The sequence below is a fragment of the Mytilus galloprovincialis genome, chromosome 1 (genome assembly GCF_965363235.1).
Source record: "Mytilus galloprovincialis chromosome 1, xbMytGall1.hap1.1, whole genome shotgun sequence".
NCBI classification, from domain to species: domain Eukaryota; kingdom Metazoa; phylum Mollusca; class Bivalvia; order Mytilida; family Mytilidae; genus Mytilus; species Mytilus galloprovincialis.
This window is the reverse complement of record NC_134838.1, coordinates 90,344,167-90,368,221: the sequence shown is the minus strand read 5'-3', so window position 1 is coordinate 90,368,221 and position 24,055 is coordinate 90,344,167. Positions and strand designations below refer to the sequence as shown.

The following is a 24,055-nucleotide window of genomic DNA, read 5'->3' as shown; positions in this document are numbered from 1 at the left end:
TGGTATGTTGGACATGGATTTTTCTTTCTATATATAACCGAACATCTCGTACCTTTCGGATAATGCATTGAGTAAAAGATATTTCAATTTGTCAAAATGGAATTGTTCATTTTCAAAATTAAAAAAAATCTGTATATTTTCCACGATATTCGTTATCTTCATGTGTTAACATGTTATTTTGTACATGATATGAATGCTGTTAAACTATATTTACAAAGATAGTTGTATTATAAAACTGAATGAAACGTTTACTACTGAATATTAAACAGAAAATATGTACTTATGTATGGAAATGATTTTTTTAACCGTTTATACTTGATCTGATGCACAAAAATTGTCCTTGAAGATAAAAAAAAATAAACAATGGTCGATCTGCTGATATCTTTAAAGTTAAATATGACACCAAACCGAATGACATGACATCTGTTGTTACCAAAACATTACAAGGTAACTGAAGTAACATGTCCTTTTCATACTCAAAGAGAGACGCAAGATACCAGAGGGACAGTCAAACTCATAGATTGAAAATAAATTAACGCAACCATAGCTAAAAATACAAAGACAAACAGACAAATAATAGTACAAATTATAGTACAGAAAACACAACTTAGAAAAATATAGACTAAAACACGAACCCCATCAAAAACTGGGGGTGATCTCAGGTGCTCCGGTGCTCCGGAAGGGTAAGAAGATCCTGCTCCACATGTGACACCCGTCGTGTTGCTTATGTTATTACAAATTCAGAAAATAGTCCAATTCGGTAGGTCACATTCGTGAAAAGGGAATGGTATTGTAGTTACGACATAAGGAACATATCCGATATCATCTGTGAAACGGTTATTCCATAAGGGTCAACCAACTCGTGATGGCGTCCGCAAGATTTACGAAGGGATGATTTCAACTTCACCATTTGGAAACTCTTGGTTTAATAGCTTCCTTGTGAGCAGCAATTCTCTATCAAGGAAATTATAATAGGAAATACAAGCCCGAGATTATCGTTTCAGGTGGGAGATATATACTTCGTATGCAGGCGCTGCTGGAATGTTGCTACATAGAAATGGAAAGTTCACAATTTGGAATCTGAATACATCTCTTTTGTCGTTAAGTTAAGTTTTCAACCGACCCACATTGTCAATTTCTAGATGTAAGTCAACTTCGATATTTTTTTGGTAGGGGTGTGCCATTTTTGCCTCAAAAAACGTACCTATTTTAATATAACATTCACTGAAATTCAGTACCTATAGTTATATAAATATTTAAGAAAGAATGACCTATACTTATATACAATATTTAAAATATGACCCATGCTTATATAAGCACTGTCTAACTCATCATCACTCATAATTCATAAATATACCAGCTCAAATGATTTGATTTTAATATAATAATTGACCATTAATAATGTAAGATTCTCAATAGCATATTTATATGTGATATGTAGGTCATACCCCAAATCAATATACAGTTATCAAATATAAATGCATTTTAATATAGGATGCCATTAAAAAGGAGGGTCATTTTTATATAATATCTCGCAAAATTATGACCCATATTTTTGGCACATCCTCGTGTACCCAATAATAGAAAGTTTGTGGTAACCTTGCATATGTTAAAAATAAATCTTTTCATGCAAATGTTTGGTTTCTAGTTCAACAAACTATGATATCTGCATACATTTGTAAATTTACAAAATTCTACGATAGCATGCAATTTCTTTTTCGAAATACTTCTTTATCATATAAGTTGTAATTTGACTTACGAAGAGTGTTGTCAGTAAAAGCTCCAAATAAGCTTATGTTTGCCACCATTACTAAATTACTGAATTTAATGTATTATATTGATACATATTTAAAAAAAAAGTCATACAAACTTATAAACAGATTTAGAGACTCTATCAGGGGCAACGATCTCATGATACCAAATATATACTTAGATGGTCTCAGATATTGGATGACCGGGTTAAGTTTGGTAAACCAGTTTACACATAGTTTACTTCTTCCTTATTCATGTGATAGGGACGTACTTTTGATAAAGCAAAGAATAATAACGGAACAAAAAATAGTATCGTAAAAAAAATATCAAATTACAAGAAAGCTTTCTTATTTCTATTTCCTGTTATTTCTCATGACGCCAGTGATCGGAAGAGAAGCAATAGATTTAGAGACTCTTATAAGGGGCAACGATCTTATGATACCAAATATATACTTAGATGGTCTCAGATATTGGATGACCGGGTTAAGTTTGGTAAACCAGTTTACACACAGTTTACTTCTTCCTTATTTATGTTAAATGTTTAAATATCGACTTTAACATATTCCAATTAGTATGTCTGTAATTACTAGGGTTTCTGGCTTTTGAATTACTATTTTGAACTGAAGCAATGTGAGTTATATTATTTAAACTCGAACCTCACTCACATTACATGAATTACGTAATCATTTCGGTAAAAGCTGAAAAAAAAAATGTTACCATTAAGCTTCTTCTATTCTTAAAAGAATATACAACGATGCCAAATTATAAAAAATATATAAGAAATGGGAAATAAGTTTTGGCGAAATCTGTTTATAAGTTTGTATGACTTTTTTTTTAAATATGTATCAATATACATTTAATTCAGTAAGTCAAATTACAACTTACTTTAATATACAACTTTATTTTATTCATATAACTACAATGTAACTTTAAAAGAACTTTTAAAATTTCAAAATATATAGAAATGCAGAATACAACATACACATGTACAATCGTAATATTTTTGGTGGAGTGCGAGTTGCTCAGCATTTACTCTTCAAGTTGGTTTACATCTAGTGATAGTAGGTTGAGCACTTATCTAAATTAAAATGATAAATTTTCATTTTGTGTGTAGCAGCATTTCTACAAATTCTCTTCTTATTATAGACATATCGTCAATTAAGTTGTTACGGTATTTCAGAGATTGCGCTTTCTGATGATTTCTCTTTTATAGGGATGCTCTAACAAAGAAGCTGCGGGAATTTATTTTCGAAAGTTTTACTGACGCCTTCAACATGTTCAATATTTGGTTGATGTTAGCATTTTTGGAATATCTGTCATAGCTATCAAGGATTTAATCTATACTTCGAAACCACACTATTGTTCTCTTTGCATCGATTATAACATCATCGGATGCTACTAATGTCCCAACATTTTCTACTTGTCGAACGGAACACGAAACTGTTCTACTATTGGATCAAGAACCAAAAGGTTATCAATCCTAAACAACAGCAGGTTGAGCCAGATTCGTGTTGCTGAATCTTTTTTGTCTTAGCAATGTTTTGTTTACTATAAAGATAGAAAGTATTGTATGATAGCTAATTTGATAAATATCGACAAAGGTAAAACGAATCGAATATAAGCAATTATAGGCAGCCGTTCGGCCTTCAACAATGAGTAAAACACATGCCGTGTAGTCGGCTAAAAATGTCCCATCATCGCTGTGTTGTCTGTTTTTAATCGACTTTAATTTATTAGCCCTTATGTATCTTCGCTCCTTTTCGTTAAATGGACCTACATAAATGTAGTTAAAGCATTAAAGAAAAAAAATATATTTTACAATATATATGACGAAATGAATGATGTCAAGTTAAACAAAAGATAAACATTCATATATCAGGAGGATCCCTTTAAACCCGAATCGATTATTATAAATCTAAAATTTTCCATTTCGAAAAAGTATTATAATAGGTTTTAGAATTTTATTCTTTCTTTATTTAATTTCATGTTGAAAACATACGAAAAGTAATCATAAAGGGTTCAACGAAAGAAAGTAAGATTTATCTAAATTAAAAGTATATTGATGAAATGTCATATTCAAGACAAATCAAAAATAAAAATACCAGGTAGTTCTTGGCAGATACATTTGTAGTTAAGATAACTACATCCCATATACTTATTATTGAAGCCTTAAATATCATGGCTTAATCTAAAACAAAATTGAAAATTCATAAAACAACATTACACTAACATCTTTCAGCTATTCTGACAAAAAAAAAAAAAAAAAAAAAACCAATACTTATCTAAAAAAAAAAAAAAAAGACGAGCCATAGCTTTACATCTTTAACGGTTAGATGCGTGTAAGAAAGATTTTGTCTATTCACCAGACTAGATATAGACTATGTTCAATTAACCCCCTAATTATTTTAATTTTTCAAATTTATTCTCTAGTCTCACTTAGGTAGAGGACAGTATTATGTCAGCATTTTATTTTGTCAATTACTTCCTTAACCAGGTAGAGAAAAGATTACAAAAGCAAACAAAGATATTTATTTAATACTGGCATTTTTCAAAGTAGACATGGTAATCCCATCTAACTGGCTATTTATAGAGTTCAAAATTTAATAAATTGAGTCATGATTTGTAATTTTGGACCTTGATTTTGTCCAAGACTGGAAAGGTGAGAAAGCTATTCAATTGAAACAACTAAAACACTTCACGAATTATTTGTATAAAATATCATAATTATTTCATATCGAATGTAAATGGAGTCAAAGAAAAAAGATTGATGATAGATCTCACCAATGATTGAATATCAGAATCAACTAAACACGTTAACATCGTTTTTATTATGTTGGGCACTTATCTTATTTGCAAACCCTTTTCAACTTTTTTATTTCGAACCTAAAAAAAAAACCAATAAAACTCATATCTGTATCGAATCAAAATTATCCGTTAACTTTCGATTAAAGTCATATGAAACGAGTGAATGGTGAAAAATAATGTTTATCCAATTCGGTTAGGTTATGTGTTCATAGAAATAGTGTAAATAACACAAATTAGAAACGGAATTTAAGTTTCACTGTGATTTTTTTTACAACAATTAATCACCCACTATCATTAAAATTTTCTACAAATTATCTTTGGTATGTTCGGCAAAATTAATGTCAATATTTGGGTCAATAGCATGTGTAAAAACCTCTCTTCCGGTACAGTTCCATAACACGACGTCTCATACTCGTTACAAGCCTTCAAAACTCAATTTGAGGAACTGTTAGGCAATTCATTCCCAATTGCCACTTTTAAATCGACAACATTTTGTAAAGGTGGGTCTCTGCGATTGTAATTTCTGCCAATGGCATTCCTGACATGTTAGATGAGGTTTATTTATGGAGACATGGAAGGCCAAAAGATAATGTAAATGGCTTTATACTCTTTGGACTCGGTTACTATCCTTGCCCTCTGTGGTCCATCGTTGTCGTCTATGTACAAGGGTCGAGACCATGTTGACGCAAATGGGGGATTATCAAAATGAGGGACTACAATGTTTTAGGCAACACATCTCTGTATGTCTGTCCGTTTATGTGACCCTGCAGAATATGCATACCCGGCTGACAACAGTATAAGAAGCACTGCCGTACTGGAACACCACCAGGACCGAATGCAGTCATTGGACACATGTTGCTTTGATCATTGGCCGTTTTATTTCCAGGCGAAATTCGTATTATGGCGTCTACTGGTCGTAAAATGAACGGACTATAATCTGAACAATGAGTCTTTTACCAGCTTCTCATGTTCAAGCATAGATAGTCATAACCCTATTGAAACCTGACTGTATATTGCCTGCCTGTTAGGGCAGGTCTCGTGAAAACACGACTTGCTCTTCGGTTGCCTCTATGAAGTCGACGGACCAATGTTCGAACACTAACACGAGCACCTGGAGAAACAGTGTATTTGTAAACACGCAGATGCCCTGTAATAAAAAAGTTTCTGGACTGCTTTATTGGAGTTCAATCTTTTTGGTAGGAATGAATTTTCTTAGTGTATGTTAAAGGCAATTCATAACACCAAAAATAAATATTTTGTTCGCAATAATTAAAAAAATATTGCTTGTTGAATTACGGTGGTGCTTAACTTTTGGCGGACTGTATATATATATACTTGTATATGTCGTGTAAATTTTATTATTTTGTACAGGTTATTACTTGTACAAAAACTTTGTATGAGTAATTACTTGTATGATGCCATCATACAAGTAATTACCTGTACAAATATAATTGTACCAGTAATTACTTGTACAATTTTTGTTGAGAAAAAGACAATAACTTGTACAACACAATAATTTTGAGTTGTATGTGCTTCTACTTTTGCTTTAAACAAAATTTTTCATTGAAAAACACCTTTCTTTGAGTTAGTAAGTCTGGGATTGTTGGTATTATTTTTCTTTTACTGTTTTCTCGTATTTATTTATTTGTTTGTTTATGATCATGAGATAGTATCCAGAAGTAAATCTTGTAATAATTAAATTCCTGTTTTTCCGTATTTTACTTGTAAATGGACTTAGTTTTTCTGCCGGGACACATTACATTGCTCTGTGGTTAAAGTTTAAAAAAAATTAATTACTTTCTTAAACTGTCGTGGATTTCTACCAAAAGTAGACAGACTGAAGCTTGTTTATGATATTAAGATATTATCCATAAGTAAATTTGTTACATTTTTCCGTATTTTACTTATAAAGGGACTTACATTCATTATGTGGTTAATTTTTTTTCAAAACTTTCTTAAACTGTCCTAGATTTTTACCAAACTTGGACAGAAGCTACTTGCAATCAAAAGATAGTATCGAAAGGAATATTTTTATTGTTTTTTTTACTCATTTTTGCTGAGCCTGCCATTGACATAAATAGTGGGCGAGACACTGGGTTCCGTAGAACCCTTACAATTTTTTTCTTATCATAGAGAGTATGTACATTTGTATTTCTGATATCTATATTAAGTTTGTTTTTCTTTTCTTTTTTTTTCAAACGTGTATTCTATACTTGGTGGGTATTTATTTTTGTCGTTGTATGGAATATACAGGTACCCAGCCATGTCCACTCTGTGTAGTATTTCTGATTGTATCCATCGGATGAGTTAAACCTCTTTCAATTGATTTTCATAGTTCGTTCCCTATGTTGTAATATTACACCACTGTCCCAGGTTAGGGGAGGGTTGGGATCCTGCTTACATGTTTAACCCGGGCCAAATTATGTATGTGCCGGTACCAAGCTTGTCATTCAATGGTTGTCGCTTGTCGATGTGTTACAATTTTTTTCATTCATTTTTGTACATGAATAAGGCCGTTAGTTTTCTCGTTTGAATTGTTTTACATTTGCCATTTCAGGGCCTTTTTAAGCTGACTTTGCGGAATGGGCTTTGTTCATTGTTAAAGATCGTGTGGTGACCAATAGTTCTTAATTTCTATCACGGTCATTTGGGTTCATTTGGCAATTAGATCACATCTTCTTTTTTATATTAGTATTATTATTCAGACATACGACGGAACGCAGAGTAACAACATAACCTAGCATGAGACATTGCGCAAATTTAGCTTAACAGCTTGTTGCTACTTAAATACTGACTACTAGTGCAAAGTGACAGAGTCGTTAAAAGCAAAAATAAAATAAAACCCTTCCACATTTCATTTCGAAAATAAATCATGAAAAAAAGTTGCAAATGTAATATCATATATTGGAATTATAGATTTGACCTAATAGATCAAAGTAGAAGCACATACAACTCAAAGATATTGTGTTGTACAAGTTATTAACTTTTTCTCATCAAAAATTGTACAAGTACTTACTGGTACAATTATATTTGTACAGGTAATTACTTGTATGATAGCATCATACAAGTAATTACTCATACAAAGTTTTTGTATGTGTAATAACCTGTACAAGATAATAAAATGTACACGACATATATATATTGAAAAGTTTATATGCGACAATTGCATTTGTTTCACATTATATGTAACAGCTTAGTACAAGGGTTTGAAAGGCAACGTCGGTGTTTTGGAAATCTTATTTTTAGAATCGCTTGAGACCAAAATGTGTAGAAGTCAATACATATAACATTAGTCAGCATCAATTTTAAAAGGAGTGTAAACAATTTGTTATTTCGTACACTGTAATATATTAACTTGGCATTCATTATACCTCGTTTTATTGATGTATATGTTTTATTAGAGCTTTCTTTTTGGGAATGGTAAATTAACAACTGAAAGATGAGACTGTGACTTAGTAAATATGATCATTTCCATTGTAGTTCCTTAGTCGTACACGAGGAAACACAACATTTAGAATGGCACCAACAGTTTTTTTTCTCAACTGAACTTTTTTTATATAAATAAACACTAGAAAAGATTGCACCTATATATAGTTAATAATACTTAACTTGTCAATATTAGACTGCATTCATTGGGGTTAATGTGATATCCGTAACTGTAGTTACGTACATAGTGTATATCAAAAGATGACGGACGATGTTTCTGATTAATATTTCGTTTGCCAATTTTGTAAAATTCTGTATCATTTTCGGTATTTCGTGTCTTTTGAAACGTATTACCAAGTTTGAAACTGACATACAACGGTTGATCGCTACATGGAGAAAATAACATTAAAAAAAGGTGAGGATATGGGTTACTGTATAGGCTGATATCCGTAACTGTAACAAACGTTTAGAAAAGAAATCTGTTGAGTTTCGTTGTTTCTGCTTCATTTATTATCCTCGATTCATTAGATCAGACGAATATTTTTTCAGAGACAAAATCACAAAGAAATTTAGAATTATAGGTCAGCGTGCGGCCTTCAACAGTCAGCAAAGACCAAACCACATAGTCAGATATAAAGGTCCCGAAATAACAAATGAAACACGATTCAAACGAGTCAACTAATGGCTTTATTTATGTACAAAGGAAAATTGACGAAACACAGAAAAACTAGTTCCAAGAAAAAAAAAACTAATAAAAAAATGCATCTAAAACTAAATAATCTATCATTACACAACCAACATCCAATAGATTTATTGTGAATACGTCATATTAAACAGTGGCATTTTTTAAATGTTGACTGTAGTTATAAGGTAGACAAACTTTTTTTTTTAATTTCCGATATTTTCTAATCTTTTGACGAATTAATCACCCCAATTTTTTGGTGGGGTTCGTGTTCCTTAGTCTTTGGTTTTCTATGTTGTATCGTGTGTACTATAATAGTTTGTCTGTCTTTTTAGCTGTCGTTGTCAGTTTATTTTTAATCTATGAGTTTGAATATCCCTGCGGTATATTTCGCCGGTTCACCATCTCGCCCCTCTCATGACAGTTTTATTTCCGAAAAAAAAAATCGTCCGATCTATTGAATCGAGGATAATAAATGAAGCTGAAACAACGAAACTCAACAGATAATGATATTCTTTTCTAAACGTTTGTTACAGTTACGGATATCAGCCTATACAGTTATCCCTACCCTCGCATTTTTTTAATGCTGTTTTCTTTACACCCAAAGAACAAAAAGACATTAAGAACATATCTGAGAATACTCGAAATTACTGAAAACTAGTTCAAAGAAAAAAAACTCTTAAAAAATTGCATCTAAAACTAAATAATCCATCATTACACAACCAACATCCAATAGATTTATTGTGAATACGTCATATTAAACAGTGGCATTTTTTAAATGTTGACTGTAGTTATAAGGTAGACAAACTTTTTTTTAATTTCCGATATTTTCTAATCTTTTGACGAATTAATCACCCCAAGTTTTTGGTGGGGTTCGTGTTCCTGAGTCTTTGGTTTTCTATGTTGTATCGTGTGTACTATAATAGTTTGTCTGTCTTTTTTAGCTGTCGTTGTCAGTTTATTTTTAATCTATGAGTTTGAATGTCCCTTCGGTATATTTCGCCGGTTCACCATTTCGCCCCTCTCATGACAGTTATATTTCCGAAAAAAAAAATCGTCCGATCTATTGAATCGAGGATAATAAATGAAGCAGAAACAACGAAACTCAACAGATCATGCTATTCTTTTCTAAACGTTTGTTACAGTTACGGATATCAGCCTATACAGTTACCCCTACCCTCGCATTTTTTTTTTTTTTTTTTGGAATGCTGTTTTCTCCATTTAGCGGTCGAACCTGGAAAAAGCCCTTTTAATGTCAATTTTCAAACTATTTCCAAAAGACATGAAACACCGCTATCTTTGGATATACGTAACTGCAGTTACGGATATCACATAAACCCCAGGGATATAGACGCGATGATATTTGCAGTATAATAAAGTAGGTAATTCAATTTTGCTGAAAAACAGCGATAACATCTGTTCTTCTCTTCCCCCTTCATTCATTTTAACAATAAGTATTAATTGTGATTTGCTTAAGGGAGTTCGCATCTAGTTTTTTTATTCGAGCGTCACTGATGAGTCTTTTGTAGATCAAACGCGCGTCTGGCGTAAGTGTGAAATTTTAGGCCTGGTATCTATGATGAGTTTATTTATATTGATAGGGGATTAATAAAGGAATCAAAAGAGCAAAAAAACATATCGGTCAATGTGCTTGTTTTTGAGATATAGCCATTGCAATTTTGGCGGGAAGATATTCTCTCTTGACTTTTCTTAGCTTTATCATTGACAAGTTTAAGTTCTCAAAAACATTAAAAAATAATTAAAGTTTATAATACTTTAACCGATGTCTTTAATATCATTATACATTATAAAAGATTTATAAAAAGAAAAATGTTGGTCAATGGGCAATTTTTTTAAAGGCATTAAGAAAACAGAAATATTACTTGAACTTCAAAATACGAAACGTACAATAAAGTTCAAAGACTGTTTCAATCAGGTACTTCACCTGTTTTGGTGGTTTAATTCAAAATGACGTATAGGTATTTACCAATGTTATCAGTTATGTTATGAACAAACTGTAGATAAACAGAAAAAACCAAGATACCGTTATGTGATAAAGGGATTAGCTTTTCATCGACAAACTTCCTGGATGTTTTAATTCCTGAAGTGATTGAAAATGAAAAAGGCAACAGCTTTTTTTGCTTTAGCAATTCTGACAACGCTCTATTGTAGTCTTGTTGATGGGTAAGAAATTAAGTTTTATTTAAAATAATATATATATAACATAGAATTAAACAGCAGTGGGGATCTCAAAATAATGTAAATGGCACGATTTCTGTCACTGAGTTCAAATATGATTGTGTGTTGACAATATGAAAACATTAGCTTAAATGACAAAAAAGGGGGATTTTTTTTTCTCAAAACAACGGTGAATCAAAAGGAGGTTAAATATTTCATAAAACAATTTATACAATCTGTTACATTTAATCTAACCGTTGGGACTTTTAAGTCTACTTTGAATGTTGATATGGTATACAAGAAAAAAGTAAGAGCGCTTTGGATGGGGTAATATTTTCGAGTCTCAAGAGAACAAGCAATTTCAGAAGAGAAAGTTTAAAAAAGAAACGAACGATACAAAATACTGCGACTGATGCAAAATGAAAAAAATATGGAAAAAATACCCGGAAGTGACTATCAAGCAAAATCGAGAGAAAAGAGGAAGGAAGTGAAGTTAAAGTGGATCTGCATCTAAAATGTTAGTTCACGAACAATGCTACGCCATCTTGACAAACAATGTAGTTGGGATGGGAATAGAGACAAACGAATTGGAATGAAAGCATTTTTTTTATTATTTATTTTCTTCGTCCTCTGAAAATTAAATGAAGTTACACATGCTGTTTCTTATTTTCTTTCAAAATATCTGCACAATGTTTGAAAAGGGAACATTGTGTTATCCCTTAATGCGGGGTTCACACATTGCCGATTATTGCTCCCGTTTGAGATCAGACACCGATACGAAACGAAAAATGAAAACGTCGGATTACTATCCTCAATTATCTGGAATGTCCTATCATTGTCTGAACGCAGTCGTTTAATTTCTTAACAGATTCCTAGGGGAAACTCAGCCGATTTTGTCTAGTCGGATTACAAGCGTGACTATGTCGTGACAGATTCTGCTGTATCGGATCAAAATCCTAACAACGTTCTGTATAATATGCTGGACGGTGTCTTGTGGAACGGGAATGATCTGGAGAAATTTTTCATTGCTGTTTTTCTGCCAGTTGAGTCCAGATTGCATCCAGATCTTGTGAGGATTGCGAACCGTTTTTGCCGAAACCGTTCCGGAACAGTCCCGTTATTAATACGAAATTCGCCAATAATACCCACGTCAGAGTCACGACAATTACAGAATACAATACGACTGAGACCAGACAAAGCCGTTTGCAATGCGATAGAGCGGACCTTAATAGGATAACGTTCCGACAGTACCTGCTCATCCCGATTATGCCGACATTTTTCGAACGGTTAACTTCCGTCAGCGTCGGTTCACTGTCTTGTCACTATCTGATCTCTGTCGGATTACATTCGGTACAATCGGGACGCAGTCGTAACATACTCGGTCGAATTTTACCTGGCGAAAGATACAAATTGGATTAGAAGCGGATTGGGAACTGGATTATCGGGATAAATTCGCTTGGAAACGGTTAAATATCGAAGCTTCCGGAACAATATCTGATTGTTGTCGTGATTAAATTATTTGTGTTACAAATTTTAATTAAAGTTTGAATTTTCATCCACGATTCACAGGATCTTGATCATACTTGTGACAAATTTTAATCGGGAATGGTCCTGTCAAGGACGGCAGTAAAAATCGGGAATGTGTGACCCCAGCTTAAGAGTTCGACACCACAGCTAAACAGATTGAAGCTTATTTTATAAGCGAATATTAAGTGGTATTCAGCAGTTCATATTACGGCGTCAAATTGTCAAAAGAGTTTTCATTTGTAAAATAAATCCTTCAAAATACAATCCCGTAATTAAGGTTCATCATAACAAATGGACAAAAATTGCTGTGTGTACACCTCAAAAGGGACTTGTTGTTGTCTTAATCGTTGAAGTTTGAGTGACTGTACGAAAAAATAAGAGGGAAAATACGAATTTCGGAAGAACTTTTTTTTACCTGGAACCTTCGATTGCTTATCTTCAAAGGTTTTCAAGGAGGATATATGAACTGACTTAAGGTTAATTTCTAACTTTAAATCATTTTAGTTTCAATTTCCTCAATTGCACGGAACTTTGCTTGACCACAATCATATTCGTTATTTTAAAATGAAAATCGTTCCTTAAAGATGTAAACTATACCATATCAGATGATGTGATCTCGTTATTTTATAGCCAAATTTTTGATAAACAAAAACAAAAGTTTGAAAATATAGTTCAGGTTAAAAGCCATTTAAAGATTTCATGAAAACGTACGCAAAAAATAATAATTAAAAATCCAATCAGTAAATTAGTCTTGTGATCGGATTTGTAATGGCACGAGCAACACACGAAGAGCAAGAAATGCTTACATCTGAGTTTTCCGCGGTATTTGATGTGGTTCGTGTGGCTTAATCATTAGTTTTTTCAGTAGTGTGAGTCTCTGTTCTTGTTTCCCCTAATTTTATCGGTCATACTTTGACTATGAGGTTTGATTCTTTCTTTGGCACCTTTTTTTTTATGGATTTGTTAGTTTTTACGCCGTTCTTCGTTCTTTGCCACTTGAGGTGTTGACAGTTTTTCTTCGACTTGTTGGAATGAGCGCCACACATAGCTATTGAAAATTAAACAAAAATGATCACTTTATGTATTAACATAGTTGAAGTTTTTTTCGTATATGCTATTAAAAGAGAAAAGATTTGGTATGTTTGAAGTCAAATTTCAAGTAATGAGGCAGATACGTTTAAGAATTAAATGCAACCAAAGCAACGAAGATTTTCAAAAGTGAACTCTTTCTATATTTGGATTCAATAAGTTGCAGAGTTAAACTTTTGTATATCATAAATAGATATAATTTGATACTAGTATATATCCGTCCAAAATAGCTTCGATATACTGCATTTTCACGTCATATACATTTATGAGTTTTTACACAAAATTTCAACATTGAAGAGTAGTATATAAATAACACATAGCCGAGAGGGTGCTAGAGCAAACTGATACCCCGATAAAACATTGTCAACCGCAGCGAGGCCAAGGTTGAAAATGTTTTTTCGAGGGGTACCAATCTGCTATTTCACCCTCTCAGCTATGTATTATTTATTTTTTTATACTGAATGTCCTATCATTATTTCATTGTTGTCTTTTACAGATGAATTTTATTTAAAAGTATTTCTTATGACGTCACGTACGTTACAACGTGACAGGTATTAGAACAATCAACAGAAGTGAAGCAAGATGTTTTATTTTTTAATTATGAGTCACATAATAGAACCTGAACCAAAACGTAGAACTTAAGCATTGTCTTTAACAACTTGATGTAAATTCAATTCATTGTCCTCTAAATTATGATTTTTGATTGGTCTGGACGAGAGGGTAACATTTAAAAAAATTGTCACCCGCTCAGCCACGTGTATTAGCCAATCAAAATATGGCATAGTATAATGAATATGAATAGTTGCAGTTTACTGCGCACAATGCAATGATTAGAGTATAGGAGAATATTTTTAGGATCGGGATTCTTTTCAAAATAATTGCCAAAAGTTGTAGAACTTTTATAGACATAAACATTTGTTAGACCTTCAGCGGATACGATGAATACAAAATCTATTTTCCGGCTCAAGAGGATGACTATCCCACAAGGAGCGTCCGTTTGGCACCGCGGGATGTACAAATAAGTAGCAACGCCAATCGGAATAAGGGCAATACACCAAATACCACATGAAGGTATCATCAGATAGACAAAAAAAAAAAAAAAAAACAAGTGGCCGGGTACTTATACATCCCGACAGTTCATTTTGATTAGAAATGTCCCTCGATGCAAAATTTAACAAACAAAAAAAATGATATTTCAAATATTGTTTATGGCAATTTGTAACGGTAAATTTATTTTTTATTGATTGAAATATGCAAATTGTAACCAATAATGATTTTATAAGGACTTATAGGTTTCAACAACTTTCACACTTGACCTTGTGAGTGAAAAAAAGGTATCCACCTTTTACCCATCATATTTGAAATCTGTAAGATAATTATTTAAAAAAAAAACAATTATCGCATCTTTAGAACTTTATCGATTCGGAAATCTACTTTGTAGAATAAATGCTTTTTGTGTCCCTGTATTGAACTAATTACCGGCTTTGTAACAACACGTACAGCACGACGGGTACCACATGTGGAGCAGGAGCTGCTTCCACTTCCGGGGCACTTGAAATCACCCGTAGTTATTTATGGGGTCCGTGTTGTTTTTGTACCCCTATTTGTGACAAATTGTTCAGAATCATTGTTAATATAATGGAAATTTCTGAGACTGACGTACAAGTGAGAGGTTTAGCGCTATAAAACCAGGTTCAATCCACAATTTTCTACATTTGAAAATACCTGTATAAAGTCAAGAATATGACAGATGTTGTCCATTCGTTTGATGTGTTTTATTTTGCCATCTGATTAGAGACTTTCCGTTTTGAATTTTCCTCGGAGGTCAGTATTTTTGTGATTTTACTTTTTGATTAAGTAATACAAAAGCATATGAGGTCTTCTTGATATTTGTTATATATACAACTCGTCCGCAAATTTTTGGTTCTTCCCTCGCCTTTCAGTGGCCGGGTGTTACCTTTCCACGTCAGTTTTAATCTAGCGTCGTACTACAGTAATATACATGATATATAAGGCATGAAGATGTTATTTTTACAGATCAGCTAAATTAACTATGATAAAGGATCCTACAATTTAATGTAAGATACAGTCACAGAAAATAATTATATTTATTAAAGTACGTCTGAGCCAGTGACAACTCTACAACAGATTTATCCATCGGATCACCAGCAATGATGGTGATACATGGCTGTGTACATTATGTATATACAACTCGTCTAAACATCAACCCAACAATGTTAGATCTGTAAATTTGCTTTAAATAAGATGTGGCAAGAGTGCCAAGGAGACAAAACTCCATCTAAGTCACAATGTATAAAACTTAACAATTATAGGTCAAAGTACGGCCTTCAACACGGAACCTTGGCTTACACCGAACAGCAAGTTATAAAGGGCCCCACAATGACTAATGTATGTAACATTTCAAACAGGAAAACCACCAGTCTAATGTATATAAAAAAAAAAGAGACACACTTATGAACCACACAAACAAACGTTAACCACCTGACAACAGGCTTCTGGCTTATATCATTAGGACAGGCCATATCAATGCAGCGTGTTAAGTAAACGTTTTAACAGGCATCAACCTTCACCCTAACCTGAAACAGTAGTGTCACATTACAATAAAAAAAGACACACTATAACATATCAATTGAAATGGCTCAACTTATTCAAAAAGAAATTAAAAAAAAACAAGTTATTAAAACATACAACGAACGAATAAGTTTGACTTATGACAGAATATAATAACAATGTATACTATTTACAGAAGATGGTGTTCCAGAACTGTTACTCGTTATGGAAGGACGAGAGTTTGCTGTAGATATGAATGGGGTAACTGGTAAGTTATCTTATGTTAAAGGGGCATAAGCTACGAGAAATAAAAAAAGATAAAATACGATTTGTTTTGTTCAATCATTAATAGAAGTGAAATAGTGAAATACTAATTCGCTTTTGGAAACCAGTTCAGTTTTGTCAAAATATGCTTAGAAACATCTCTGATGAATTATTCACTTGCAAGTGAATAATTCGACCTCATTGAATCAATATTCATGTGACCTTCAATTAGGGATGGGTAACACATTAATCAGACGTTCAACTTTTAGAAGGAAAACAATTTCAATGTTATTGTATATGATATCAAACTACCAAACCGACATATAGCAAAATGGTGAATTCCTATGACATACAAACAGTTTCTGTGTCTCTAGATTCTATTATTTGACTCATGAATAAAAACAACACTATTTTAGAATTGGCGAATTTTGTCATGGCTTTAATTTTTCAACAAAATCATAACAACAATTAGATTTTCAAAAGGCCAAAGAATAAATCATTCAATGACAATATAATTAATTTTTTCATTGATTCAGTAAAGGGCAACCAGTACTGAAGAGGTGACAACTGGGCTTCCAGCACCACAATACGATAAATTCCGCCATACACATTGCTTGTAATGTTCAGCTTTGTTAGATCACATCATCATCCATCAAATGTCAACATGTTTAAAAGCCATGACGATTGGTAAAGACTGCATACAAAATCTGTAATTATAAATCATAACGGCAGCAAACAAATATTTAATTGGGGTAGGGTGTGGTGGGTTTGTCCTTGCACCCGTCTACAGTTTGTTAAAGAATGAAATAACATTACCGAAACAACTGGTTTTATATTGAAATTCCCGCCTATAAATGCACGAGATAATTGCGTATCGCTTATGAACAGAAAAATTTGTATTATACAACCGGTTTTAGTGTCGCTTGCAACAATCAAAACATAAAAAGGGAGACGAATCCAAGTCTTATCAATTCAATAAATAAATTCAATTCATATTGATTAAATTTCATTAACAGTACAAACCACAGGCGCTTGGGTGTAGGATACAGATTTTTTTTTTTTTTTTTTTTTTTTATTAAAATATTCAATTTTCTATATTTATAATACATATCTATCACTTCTGTGCATGTCTCACCTAGTTTCGAGTGATTTAAACGACCCAGAGAAAATACCCAATTTTACTATAGGTGAGACATGCACAGAAGTGATAGATATGTATTATAAATAAAGAAAATTGAATATTTTAATAAAAAAAAAAAAAAAAAAAAAAAAAATCTGTATCCTACACCCAAGCGCCTGTGGTACAAACAGGGTAAACCCTTAAATTTACTGATTCGATCCACATTTGTCATACACACGACTGGTAATCTACACATCATTTTTCTTAAAACATCTATAAAACCTATCTTTCCACAATTTATTTCAAATTTCTATCTCATAGTTTTTTTTATGCACACAAATGTGTTTTTTTTTTCATGAACAATCTAACCGAATTTAGGCAACTTTCAACGACTCAAAGCTTGGATATAAAGATATGATTTCACGTCCCGTCACGCATTCACGATGTCCACAATCAGAGGCGTCCCTCAGCTGGCCCCTAAACAAATATATACTAGTCCAGTGATAATGAACGCCATACTAATTTCAAAATTGTACACAAGAAACTAAAATTAAAATAATACAAGACTAATAAAGGCCAGAGGCTCCTGACTTGGGACAGGCGCAAAAATGCGGCGGGGTTAAACATGTTTGTGAGATCTCAACCCTCCCCCTATACCTCTAACCAATGTAGAAAAATAAACGCATAACAATACGCACATTAAAATTCAGTTCAAGAGAAGTCCGAGTCTGATGTCAGAAGATATAACCAAAGAAAATAAACAAAATGACAATAATACATAAATAACAACAGACTACTAGCAGTTAACTGACATGTCAGCTCCAGACTTCAATTAAACTGACTGAAAGATTATGATTTCATCAATGAACATCAGGCACAATCCTTCCCGTTAGGGGTTTAGTATCATACCATCATAACATATATGAGAAGAACATAACCAGTGTCATGCCAATAACTGTTTTTAGAATAAATGTGTTTAGCTCCGATGCAAAGACCTTATCAGTGACTCAATATTAACGCCAAAATATGCAATCTTTAATGACTTGACAACATTATCGTAATTATATCCCTTCTTAATAAGTCTATTCAAAGGTTTTGTAAGTTTCTGAGGTGAATACTGACACCTTTGTGCTTTATAAAGAATATTTCCATAAAAAATTGGATGTGAAATACCTGAAAGTATTAGAAGTCTGCATGTTGAGCTATATTTACGAATGATGTCTTTATACCGATGATAAAATTTAGTAAAGGTTTTGACTAGTTTGTGATATCGAAAACCCTGGTGTAATAATTTTTCAGTAATACATAAATTTCTCTCGTTAAAATCTAAAACATTGTTACAAACACGAACGAATCGTACAAGTTGAGATATATAAACACCATAAGATGGTGACAAGGGAACGTCACCATCTAAAAACGGATAATTAACGATAGGAAATGAAAAATCATCCCTTTCATCATACATTTTAGTATTCAGCTTTCCATTAGTGATATAGATATCAAGATCGAGAAAAGGGCAGTGGTCATTGTTAGTATTAGCTATTAGTAGGCATGTTAATATCAAAATTTAAATGTCACTTTTTTCGGCAATTTCTCGTGGGACAACAGGTTTTGTAGGAGTTTTTCTCCATGTACAACAGTAAATGATACATGTATCTCTTCATTAAAGTATTTTTCAAAGCACAGCATTCTCCGATTTTCAATATTTTGATCAGTTGAAGTAGAACATTGCCATTTAGAAATGTACATACATTTTGAAGCGGTGCCAATTACTCAACTCACGCACAACCGTAAAATTCTCTCACGGTTTTCATTGCAGAACCAATTGTTCTGCGTGTGTAGGTTACCAGCCGTGATCCAGGTAAAAGCGACGATAAACATATCATGATTGTAGCATATAGTATGAAATCAAACAGACCTAAAGAAATCATTTTTTATATATTTATAATTATGGTTATATTGGGTTATATGATCGTCGACAGTCCTTGGAGGGGTAAACTATGAATATGGTATTTGTTTAGAAACGTAAAGTTAAACCTTTTGCAGCTGTGGTCTGATCCTCTTTTTACAAACATACTTATTCATGCAAACTTATAAAATAGTTATTTATATATAAAAACCCACAAGATTACTCTTTTCTATTCTCTTGTAGTTTTTCTAGATGACTTTCTTGTAGATCTTGTTTTGTTGGTAATTTTATCATTGAAAGTTTCCCTACATCTGTACTTCTGAAGATTTTTACACGCAAGACTATGTGTCTTTAAGGAAATTATTATAACTTCATACTGAAGACGTTTACTAAGTGTACGTTGACGCGACCAAAAACTACACTTGATATTACAACTTTAACCAAGCTTAACTAAAGTTTTAAGCTGATTGGACAGATAGATAAACAGTGATTTTTGTCATTTTGCATAAACCCTCACTTTTAATGAAAATACGTTAGAATTATGAAAACTTCTTCGGACTACCACCAGATATCAAAGCAAACAAAAAACTCAATATAGTTATATTTTCTAAGTAATTGGTGGGAATGGAGAACTACTACAACATACGCAACTGAAAGGTACTGTTGTATTGGATGGACAGGAAATAATTGTAACACACGTGAGTAAATATTTTCACTTGTATACATTTGTTTTATATGCAGATTTATTATAACATACAAGTTATGCTATTCTTTAAACTTAATAAATGAATTCGAGCAGTGTTTAACCTAAGATTGCCAGAACATTTATTATAACAAGTAAACTACTGCATACATATAATGCACGAATATTACAATCCTATTTATGAAATTCGATGGAAAACCTTGTTGGCTTCGTGACGTCACCAACATACAAAATAATTAATAGTTTCAGAGTCGGAAACGAAAAGCAGCATTCTTTATCATTGTCCACCGTAAATAAATCGGTTGATGGATATTGGAAAATGATGAGTCAACATGTGCCTGTCAATTTCAATTTACAATTGTCCGCCACTCTCCACATTGTAGAATCTCGAGAAAATAAGGTCGACTTTAATGTCCTGTAAGTTATGCACAACACCATATGAAAATAAGCTAGTTATTTTAGATGTACATGTACGGACTATAGATGTTAATTTCAAAGATAGTAGAAGATGCCCGCGAAATTGCAAAGTTTTTACTTTTGTTTGTTACGCTGTGTGTAGAGACATTATCTATTTCCTTTTCGTTCTAGATGTGACATATTTTACGAGAACTGCTACTTTTATTTGCAAAATTTTCATAAACATTTTATTTTTCAGCAATATGTGATCCAGCTTGCGCCAATGGAGGCAGCTGTATCGCTCCAAATTCATGCAAGTGCCGTGTTGAAAACACAGGGCGATTTTGTAAAAAAAGTGAGTAAATATTTAGAAAATGATTTACTGATGAGTCTTATGTAGAAAAGATCTTGTATTTGAATAAACACGATATAAAATGTATGTGGGAATCAGTCCGTGATATATTTGAATAGTTAATAAAAGGGTTTCATAATTTACGACTAATAATTATTCAATTAAATAAATTTAAAAAAAAACGAAAACAAATGCATATGGAGATTTCAGTTCTTGACAGAAACAAAGTATTATTGCTTAAAAAACGACTTATTAATGTCTGTATCTTTTTGAATTTTTCGTATTGCAAATGAGGAGTCGAAGCTTTAATTTAACAAATTTAATTGTCTCAATTTTTTTTTTATACTTTTTTTATGAAAAAATAATCACAAACTTTTCTTTCATTTTCAATATATGCATTTTATTTCAGAAATAATACATAAAGTCTGATCAAACATTTGTTTAAATCTTTACTAATGTCTTTTTAACTCTTAAACGATACCAACAAATCAAAAGCTTTTTTAAATTGAACATGTTACCTGGTCAATTCAAATATGTAATAAAAACAAACCATCAAGTGTATTTTTTTAAATACAGAATGTCGTCCGTGGATATTTAATTTGTGATTTTCCACAGATACCTGTATCTGTTTTCCATCTTTTAATAATGATTCCATTTGCAAACTAATCTGTTTGCATTTCGATAACAATAGTAGATGTACAAACTACGAAAATCACTGCAAGGTCAATCTATTAGAAGCACAGGTTTATATTACAAATTCGAAAATATAAAAAAACAGAGAGTTTGATTAATCACGTGAACTAGAATAAGTTAAAAAAAACAACACACACACTATTTGATTGGCAAGAAGACAATAACACAACTACAACTGTATCTATGATTCTTCAGAACAAAACGTTACTAATATCACCATCAGTAAAAAAAAAGTAATCATGAGGCCACACCAATTTGATAAATAGTTCTTCGGACATTTGCTGTAAAAAATATGGGGCGAGCAAGCGATTTTTTTTTTGTTTTTAAAAAATTCTTAAAAATGAGTTTTTGACAGGCGAGTGGTCTGCAAGACGAGCGAGCAATATCTTTTTTTTAAATTGTTACATGCTAGTTTTATCAAACAGAATAAGAAGGAAAAACACTGATGTTTTGATGAATAAGTCCTGTTATCCCATTTGAATACTTTATTCTGACTCTAAGCAAACAACTGTAGACTCTATCAACATGCAGAAGCAAATATTTGAAGAAAATCTCTTAAATCTGACTTAGACATGGCAATACCAATGACCTTCACAAATGTAAAGAGCATGCGAAACACATGACAATTATTAAATTGATACTTTCAGTTTGTAACTTTTTGATGAATAGCCTTTTTTGACAGTGTTAAATTCCACCAAGGGCTGTTCCAAAAATAAATGTAATGGGGAAGGAAGGAAGGAACTTTTTATTTGACCCCATCATGCTTACATTTTAAATTGGATATTTCATTTAGATGTTCAAGCAATCTTTCTTAAATACCACCCATCAAACTTTAATACAGGTGCCTTCCTATACAATTAATTCTGGAAAGGCCCTTAACAAAACATGTGATTTTCTCATGGTTGAAGATTTTTTATAATTGCTTAAGTTTACTTCTTTTGAATTTTGGTAGATAGTTGTCTTATTGGCAATTAACCACATCTCCTTATTGTTATATTAAGAGCTTTGCTTGGAAACTAAAAGACAAACAGAAGGGTATGTGTTCTCATCAAAACTAGCTACTACTGTGAATTGTAAGATGCACTCTGGGAATGAATAAATTTTTAATATCGGATAGATTTTATTTTGATAGTAGGATTTTGACATATTTCATAGTAAACTGCAGTCTTTTATATAGATGTGGTCTATATACCACAAACTTCAAAGCTTTTTGAAGTTTATTCTGCACAATTGTCCCTGATTCTAAAGTTTCTGAAGGCCACCCACACTCTATAGTACTAGCCAGGTCAATGAGGTCACACAACAGTTTCCCTGGGCCTATCAATATCTCCTTGCCCTGTTTTAGTTTTTTTTAGAAAGTTCTATTGTTTTTTTCATTAACACATTTTTTAAGGGGGACCTGTGTGTAATTTATTTAAATTATTGTTTGGATCGGAGGGTGTTCTATCTATTTCAAAATTCACAAATTTACAGTTTAACTATCCAAACTCAGAAATATCAATGTCAGTGCCAACATTGATAGGTGTAGTCCGAAATTACTCTGACGTCAAACGTCTGTTTTGCCAGGCAAGCCCCAGCCCCAGCTTTTCTGGCAAAACAGCCTTTAGACGCCGGAGTAATCTCGGACAATGAGAGGTGATGCCGACGGCTGCTGACGAATTTGTATGTGTTTGATATCGAAATATTGACAGACTTTACCCTTTTCGCCTCATAAAAGATATGTAAATGATGACGAACAACGGATAGCCGTTTGTTCAATGATTGCCTGTCCTCGGCATTGATCCGAAACCACAACAACTGATGGCTTTACATTTTGATTTTTATATTTCCTTTCACTTTTTATTGATTGATCACACGTGCGTTTGAACCCAGCTTTGATTACAGGGAAAAAAAAAGCGTCAGTGAGAAAAAAAAATTCAAGGCAAGACTAATTTCGGAGCGGCATGCGGACCAAAAAAATACGGAAGCGGTAGTTTTTTTGTTGTTGAAAACTTGATTTCGAAAAAACAGGAGCGGGAAAATCCAAAGAACTATAAATCAAATTGGTGTGGCCTGAGTGTAAAAGTACTTATAAGCATTTCTCAATTCATTCTGAACTTTAATGTTCAGGTACATGTTCACACAAAAAACCATGCTTTCCTGGAAGATGCGACGACTCATCTATGACTATATGTGGCTGCGTAAATGGTTTCACTGGACCAACATGCTTAAACAGTAAGTACAAATCTACAGAGTATTCCTGATATACTAACAAAGTGAACCATTTTAATGTAGTTTTGAAGCCTTTCATTAATATTTACATATATCACTCCGAAGAAAGTAATTGGAAATAACAAAAAATGTACACAACTAATAAGCAGCTATTAATTTAAAGATGATGGCTCGAATAAAAGAAAATATTGTATTGGGGGACGAAGTACTGAAAACATCTATGCATACATGATAAGTTTTACACCATATTCACCTTAGAAAGTAGTAACAACAACGTATCGGACGATATTAAAAAGAAAAAACGCGTTTTAACGCGTTTTACTGAAAGAAATCATTGTCAATATAGGGTTTAAAAGATAAGAATATGTGGTATAATT

General features: G+C 32.5%; 1 protein-coding gene across 1 annotated transcript in view; it reads left to right on the top strand.

The window, feature by feature from the left end:
• Positions 1 to 10,712: 10,712 nt before the first annotated feature.
• LOC143044332 (uncharacterized) overlaps positions 10,713 to 24,055 on the top strand; it is a 50,746-nt gene continuing 37,403 nt past the window's right edge. The window contains exons 1-5 of the mRNA XM_076216285.1: positions 10,713 to 10,849; positions 16,227 to 16,298; positions 19,936 to 20,021; positions 20,682 to 20,777; positions 23,577 to 23,681. Coding sequence (XP_076072400.1) covers positions 10,782 to 10,849; positions 16,227 to 16,298; positions 19,936 to 20,021; positions 20,682 to 20,777; positions 23,577 to 23,681 — 427 coding nt within the window. The 5' untranslated portion in view covers positions 10,713 to 10,781. The remainder of the gene's footprint in view (positions 10,850 to 16,226; positions 16,299 to 19,935; positions 20,022 to 20,681; positions 20,778 to 23,576; positions 23,682 to 24,055) is intronic.